The sequence below is a fragment of the Gymnoscopelus microlampas genome (assembly GCF_963454915.1).
Source record: "Gymnoscopelus microlampas genome assembly, chromosome: 8".
Taxonomy (NCBI): Eukaryota; Metazoa; Chordata; class Actinopteri; order Myctophiformes; family Myctophidae; genus Gymnoscopelus; species Gymnoscopelus microlampas.
This window is the reverse complement of record NC_139945.1, coordinates 29,795,414-29,803,794: the sequence shown is the minus strand read 5'-3', so window position 1 is coordinate 29,803,794 and position 8,381 is coordinate 29,795,414. Positions and strand designations below refer to the sequence as shown.

At 45.0% G+C, this 8,381-nt stretch overlaps 1 protein-coding gene across 1 annotated transcript in view; it reads right to left on the bottom strand.

Annotated features, from left to right (window-relative positions):
• The window catches only part of LOC311050134 (uncharacterized protein), a 14,057-nt gene extending 6,039 nt beyond the window's left edge, over positions 1-8,018 (bottom strand). Inside the window, exon 1 of the mRNA XM_084064099.1 lies at positions 7,691-8,018. Within this exon, the coding sequence (XP_083920225.1) occupies positions 7,691-7,930 (240 nt within the window). The 5' untranslated portion in view covers positions 7,931-8,018. The remainder of the gene's footprint in view (positions 1-7,690) is intronic.
• Positions 8,019-8,381: the final 363 nt, after the last annotated feature.

Below are 8,381 nucleotides of genomic sequence, written 5' to 3'. Positions count from 1 at the left end.
CTCAAACCCTTTCATGTCAAGGACCCCCAAAATTACATGTATTTGGCCACGGACCCCCATCTCAAAATATGTTGTTCCAGGGACCCCCCAGAAGCAAAGATTTGAGTTAAAATGTTTGCTTTAAAAATGTATATATATTCAAAGATTTGCACAAATAGCAGATCTACAAGCACCGAGTGCCGTGCTATGATCTTGTAGATCTGCTATTTTTTAATAGCCAAAGAAATCTAATAATGACACAGATGCGTTCCCGTTCATAATGGGTTAATAACGACCACAGGAGTCAAGATGACAAAAGTCACTGACAGCACACAACACTCAACTCTATAGTGATGGGTACCCAGAAAAGTTAGTTGTCTATTGTACCAGGTACTGTAGTTCATTACATTATATAAAATGAGTACCTGATTAAATGACTAGCATGAAAACCAGCATTGCTCTGGCTCCCCTGGATTGACAATGTGAACCACTGGGCTATAGTAGGCCCGAAACACTAGCATTGTAAGAGTTCATGTTTTTCGCTCATAACACAATCACTCCATTACCAAACATATCCTTATGACAGCATCAAATCAGTGGCCATGGGGTGGCCTGGTGGCTAGAGAGACCATCCATTAACCAGGCCTTCAAAGGTTTGATTGCCACAAGAACAGTGAATGTGTGTCCATCTCTATTGAAAACACCAAACTTCGTTCTCCAACCACGAATGTCACTCCTGGCTGCCCATTCACTCTTATACTCTACTAGTAAAACAGAAACATACTGTGTGTCTCACAGTATGGGATGTGGGAAAAAAAAGAAAAAGAAGTGAAAAAAAAACATGACTATGTGTATAGTACAGTATATGGTTTTGGTGCTCTAACAACAAACAGTAAACTAGCAGGCCCGGACTCCTTATAAGGATCTTTTCAGCCACCGCACAGCGCTGCTATCAGTGCCTGATCTCTGGACTCCTTTGTCTGGAAGGCTGATCAATGCCCTGATAACACACAGTGGCTGTCCAGCGCAATTGACCCAAGCTAACCTATACTTGCCATCACACAACCGCTTTACGCGCAAAAAAACAACCGGGTGCTTTCTTTTGTTCCGACAGAGCATTATCATTACATCGCTGGCGCATTTGTATATAAGAGGGGGGGTGGGGGGGATTGGCTGGGGACACTGTGTCATTAGCTACCAATGCGAGGTAAAGATATAGCCGGGAGGCGAGGTTATTGGAAATCAATTCATCAATGACACACTTTCACCACAATTGATGGTTCACCTCCTCCCCGTTCGAGCCCAGTCAGTCACGCATGCAACACCCACCCATCAACGTACGCACGCACATGCACACGCACACGCACGCGCACGCACACGCACACACACACACACACACACACACACACACACACACACACACACACACACACACACACACACTGCGGACACTGTGGTGGTGCTTATTAAAATGTAATGAAATTGTACACAAAACAAACATGGCTTTGTGGGCCGACAAGCCAACCCAGTGCCGTCTCGAGACACAAAACCACATTAACACCAAATCCACTACATAAGGATGGCTCTGGCTGTGGGGTATCGGTCCCCCCCCCCTTTTTTTCTGTGTTTCTGTGTCTTTGATTCTCTTTCATTATTAATGGCATCTACCCCCATGGATGCCAGACAGCCTGCACACTGTATCATTAGTGTTTTACTGCATCCCCTGCCCCCAGGCTGCTGGAGGGGATGGGGGGGATGGGGGGGACGATGGTGGAGACGGACGAGAGGGGAAGTAAAGCCGGCAACACCTAACCATAAAACTGTAAAGATACGGAGGGTGTAAAATATTAGGACCACCTCCTCTCTCACGGTGACAACACACCAACCAGATGAAAGCTATGATTGATTGCCTCTGTTAAATTGACTTCAGTCGTGAATAGTGAGTAGAGGAAGCTCAGGGGACCGGGCCGAAAAACAATTTTCTTAAGCCTTGAGATGAGTGATGCATGCATGGTATCGTACCAAAGTCGGCTGCAGTGAATATAACGGAAATATTAATGATATTTCACACCCTGTAAAAACAATGTAATAACATTAAATAAATAACATTTTAATATAAGTTATACTGCACTGTATGTTTTTTTCCCTGCATACACAGTAAAATCATCAATGTTAATTTAACAACCCATTGATACCTGGAACGCATCTGTGTCACTTTAGATGTCTTTGGCTATTCAAAAATAGCAGATATGCAAGCTCATAGCGCGGCACCGAGTGCCGCGCTATGAGCTTGTAGATCTGCTATTTTTTTAAAATCATGATTTAAAAAATATATATATTTGTTTCCGATTTTTTTTTAGGATTTTGAAAATGTTTAGACGCGGCCTCAGGTCTTAATGGGTTAAGAATTTGTACCTCTGATCCTGTACAAATGTTACATTTATACAGTCTCAGGGAAGTACAGTATGTATTGATGCTGTGTGTGGACCATGCATGCAGTGTCTCATCAGGCCTCGGATCTGAAGAATCCTTTACCAGCTGCCAGCTTTGGTGGTTCGGAGTGGGCAGCATGGCTCTTTAGAGCTGGAACATATTCAGCCATGGAACAAGGCACACAAGGCATGCAGGCTAACTTCTGGCCTCTCTATAATTAAAGCTGTGTTGTGACTGGCTCCAGAGAGAGAGAGAGAGAGAGAGAGAGAGAGAGAGAGAGAGAGAGAGAGAGAGAGAGAGAGCGAGAGAGAGTCTGTGGGAAGCCGGAAACTGCCACACATACACTCACGTGCACAGAGGCCAAGACGCGACACACACACACACACACACACGCGCGCGCGCACAGAGCCCCCCCATCTCCATCGCTTTGCCTCCCATTCTACTTTTTTTACGGAAACATTCTTTCATTTATAGATTTAAGTTGAGTTCAATAAATAATGTTTTATGTGATATTCGAACACTAGCCAGGTTTAACATGCACATTTACAACACACATGGGCGCACGGTCAGACCGCAGGGTTTGTATAATTGCAATGAATAACATTCATTAGCATGCCCTGTCTGTAGTGCCCTGCATTCAGTGTGTAGCAGACCGACCAGGGAACTGGCAGTGAAAAGAGTCTGAACATACTATAGGCCCAGTCTGTGCTCAGGTGTCCAACAGCTGATTCCAAGAGCCTTGAGCCTCAAAGGCAAGCTACACAAAGTGGTTATATAATGTGTAAAAATAATGTTGGGTATGTGTGTATGTATGCACCTCCGTGGGTAATTTGCATATGCTATTTTGATCAGGTATCCAAAAAAAGAGTACAGTAGTGTGTGTGTGTGTGTGTGTGTGTGTGTGTGTGTGTGTGTGTGTGTGGGGGGGGGGGGGTTGCACAAGGGGTCCTAATTAAATGTCAAGATTATGCATGGATTCAATCTTATGCACACGCACATGCACATTCGCACATTCGCACACACACACACACACACACACACACACACACACACACACACACACACACACACACACACACACACACACACACACACACACACACACACACACACACACACACACGTATGCAATAAGCTTGAGTGTGCATGAGTGTGTGCATTGTAAATAAAAGACTAGGGAGCCCCCATCCATCCAGTGGACAGTCGGTGCTGAACGTGGCTCAGACCACTACTCTCACTAATGATGATCACGTGATGCTGTGTCAACACAAGCACACACACACATAAAAGCCAGCAATGATAATTATGTGAGCATCCACACTGATGTTATCGTTACAGTTGTAGCTTGTGTGGACTCAGCATCCACTCGAGGCGAAATGATATTTAAAATGATATATTTACAGTTATAGTTATCGTGCATGGTGTGGAGGGCCCATAAAACTTCACAGACATAAATAACCATGCACTGCTGCTACAGTATACCAATAACGACCCTAACCTAAACACTAGTACATGCACATACAACATGAGGAGATAAATATGCATGCATATGAATGGGGCATACGTGCACACATTCACACCCACACCCACACACACACACACACACACACACACACACACACACACACACACACACACACGCATGCACAAACACACCACATCCTCAACTTTTCCTATTATAACTCCATGTTTAAATAGGTCAAATGATCTATTGACACTATTCTTTTGTGTGCGCTGTGTTTTTGTGCACTGTCTGTATACGCACAATTGGCAATTATTTCACAGTACAGACTTGCCCCACACTGACCAAACAGACCCAGCAGGGTGGCTGACAGTGAAGACACGGCCTTGTGCTTTCCCAGCTGCTGTCTGGCGTTCCATTGGCTGTCAACACCTCAGACACCATAGATAGAGAGACTGTATAGGCCAGGAGACAGAGACAGAGAGACACAGATAGAGCCCTCAGCCCAAATGTCTCTGTCACAGTGGTTTGCGGCCTTTGGGGAATTGCTACATGTGCCAAGTTGTACTCGCATAACATTATATAGGCTCCGAACACACCAAACCGCACACACACACACACACACACACACAGACACACACACACACACACACACACACACACACACACACACACACACACACACACACACACACACACACACACACACACACACACACGCAAACATGGTGCCATGGGTCAGTAGCTCCTCTATCATGTTAAAGGCCCTCTACATTCAAGACACTTTAACCTACATGGGAGATAAGATTGGGGATTTGGCTCCATGGCCCATATGGTGACCTGATATTTGGAAAGCTCAATCTTGAGGATTCAGTTGGAGACCGAAGGGGTCGGGCAAATCTCCAAGCAACAAAATCTCCAAGGAATTTACAGTGTAATTATCCTCGCGCTCGAATAAGCATCGCAGTTGATAAACATCATCATTGAGAAGAGGAACTACGGACAGAAAAATATGCAGCCACGTAGCAAAGCATGATGTCGCATGTGTGTGGCCTAAATGGTTCTGTCCGTCGTGACTGTCGCTGAAATGGGGCCGCGGTGTGCAGAGGAGCGTTGACAGCTCTCACCGGGCGATGCACTTTCAAGGCGACTGCCGCGCACGACTCCCCCCTTCCTTCCTTCGCGGTGCAGCGTCGGGGGCCTCGTGAATCATTAGTATTCCGCTCCATATGCGCCTATTGTTAAGGCCCCGGCGCATGCAGGCCAGGGAGGGTGGGAGAGGGAGAGATGAGAGCAATAGGAGGCTGTGCTGATTTAATTTCTTTTTCACTCTTTTCTCCTTTTTTTTCATGAAGCTTATTGTAGCTAAAGCGAGTCTGAGACCAGCGGGAGCCGACTGTGTGAGAGCAGCTACAGTGCCTTTATTGATATGATAGTAGGCTGAGTAGGAAATGGGGAGAGAGATGAGGAGTGACATGCAGCAAAAGGCTGTCGGGATCGGGACTCAGACCCACGACACGCTGTCAGGCTACTTTGGAGCCTAGGTGTCCGGACTGCTACGCCAGTGGTCTGGGCCAGTGCGGCCAATTTTTTAGTCTAGAGCAATGTAGGCCTACACTACAGGGTCTAACAATTAAAATAGGCCTACATCATTGAAATGCACTTAAAGGCCATTAAATGGCAGTAATAAAGCAGAGTTTTACAATCAAGAGAAAGCTACTGACTGATATACCCCCCCCCAACCCCCCCCGCCCACGCCCACCAATAAAGAAAATAATAATGCACTGTAGCCTATTTGGAATAGATAGACTAACCATTCATGCGTAAAAGTTTCCGTTCATGCGGGCTAGCTGTGATGATGTCACTGAACCAATGTTCTTGGTTTGAGAAGTTCCCATCATCATGGGATTAATTATGATATCAATCACAGTCTGATAAAAACACGCCTACTAGGCCGGTAGTTTCTCAAACTTTTTGGTGCCAAGGACCCCCAAATTGATATATATTTGACCATGGACCCCCATCTAAAAATATTTGGTGCCAGGGACCCCCAGAGGGAGAAGATTTGTGTCAAATATTTTCAAAAAATAGCAGATGTACAAGCTTGAAGTTGCAGCCCGCACTGTGAGCTTGTATATATATCTGCTATTTTTGAATAGCCAACATATAAATGGATACAGTGGTTAAGATGATTGTGATGCTATGTTAACTACTTGGGGACCCCCTGGAACCCCCCCCCCCCACCCCCCTGGTCCCCACTTTGAGAACCAATTACCAGGCTAATACTTCTACAGGAATCTATCTCTGACCTCGCTTTCACTTTTAGGTGGATCTTTGCACACTAGTCAGGTCGTCACTAACAACAAACTGAACCATCAATTATGCACAAGATATATCCTCATTAAAATGGCATGACATGTATAAGCTAAAAGCCCATCGTCATCAAAACGAATGTTTCATTTATTTATGATCTCGTGTGAGAGAGAGAGAGCATCAAATAAGAGGTTGTTGGAGTAGTAAAAACCCATAGAAGCCCATGATCAAGGAACAATGGGCCATTAAATGGTAGCTTAGACCCTCTCTCTCTACACAAGCGGTGGGTGCCCCACCCCCTGATTTCGTTCCGTTACCCCCAGGCATAAATCTCAACCCGAGCGATGGCTCCAGATTACATCCTCTGAGAAAGACACAGGCCACCTATTAATCAACTTAAGTAACTTTTCTTGCAGATAAGGGTCGCCACTACACAAAAGGCGCACCCAGCCACCCACACCAAGTGTCCCTCCAACGGTCAAGATGATAACAAATGAGACCGCGTTGTGTTCTAGAGAATACCAAAAGTCTCGCCCCAAAACACGGTCGCCCCGGAGCAAATCCGGCGACCTCGGAGTCGGAACGCTAGCCACTCACCACCAGGAATTCCTAAATGTAACCTCAGCTCAGTACATTTTTACTTAAAGTTTTACTAAAACTAGCTACTATACCTAAAACAAACCTAACCGTATTCCTAAACGTAACCTCAGTAAAACTATGCCTAAAACCTTACCTTTTATCTTATTCCTAAACATAACCTCAGCTCAGTAAAACTATGCCTAAAACCTTATTCCTAAATGTAACATAACCTCAGTAAAACTATGCCTAAAAGTTTTAGGCATAGTTTTACTGAGGTTATGTTTAGGAATAAGATAAGGTTAGGTTTTAGGCTAAAACCTAACCTTATCTTATTCCTAAACATAACCTCAGCTCAGTAAAACTATATGCCTAAAACCTAACCTTATCTTATTCCTAAACATAGCCTCAGCTCAGTAAAACTATGTCTAAAACCTTATTCCTAAAGGTAACCTCCGTAAAACTAAAGTTTAGGACCTAAAAGTAACCTCAGTAAACTATGCCTAAAACCTAACCTTATTCCTAAAGGTAACCTCAGTAAAACTATGCCTAAAACCTAACCTTATTCCTAAACGTAACCTCAGTAAACTATGCCTAAAACCTAACCTTATTCCTAATGGTAACCTCAGTAAAACTATGTCTAAGACCTTAACCTTACTCCTAAACGTAACCTTATTCTTAAGCGTAACCTCAGTAAACGGGAAATAATGGGGGCGAGCGTGTTTTAGGGCGAGTGTTCCGGTTACCATTCTAGATGTTCATGGTAATTTAATTGGACGAGGCAAGCCAGGGATATAAACGGATTCTTGAGTGATGCTAGCCTATTATTGGTGGTCGCTGGTCGGCCAACATAGAACCAAACAGTATCCATATACACACAACTGTAAAAACAAAGTAGCAAAAACTCAACCCATAAAAACTTCTTACCAGCTGACGTCTCAATGTCAAGTTTTCCTGGCCCCAGCTGCTGAAACAGGCCAGCTCGTCCCGTGGATGATGCATCATCACGGGGTCTGATCCCAGACCCAGGGCCAGCGCCCCGAGGACCAGGCACTCCTGCCTCTGCTTGCGGAGCTCCAGCTCACACAGTCCGGCCAGACTCGCCTCCAGGCGCTCCTTGGTCCGACTGCGCTCCACGGTCATTGGGAACGAAAACGCGCGGTGCATGACAAAAAAATAAATAATTGTGTGCCGTTTTTCTAAAATGTGAATAATCTGAATTCATTCCTGTTCAGCATTCTGAATCTCTGTGGTCTATGTAAGCCATGATCGGATCTCGTTTCTCGTGCTGGTTGCCATTGAGCAGCATGGTTTCCTTCAGACTGTGCCGCTATACATTTTCCATCTCGCAGCTGTCAAACAGAGAGCAGCGCCCCGCCCTCAGCGATGAGGGTCCAAGACGAAAGTGGATTTCATCTCATCCGCCCCTTGCAAATGAAATCTTCCCTTTCATTGGCTGTGAGGGAGCTGCGTGTGTCCCATCCCCCCATTGATTCATTATGGACCTCACCCTTTAATTCCGGGGCCAATGAATGGACCACTTTTAGTATAAAGATGAATATATTGGTGGAAAACTGAGAGGTGTTTGTTGTGCTTTAAACTGATTATGGCAACAATA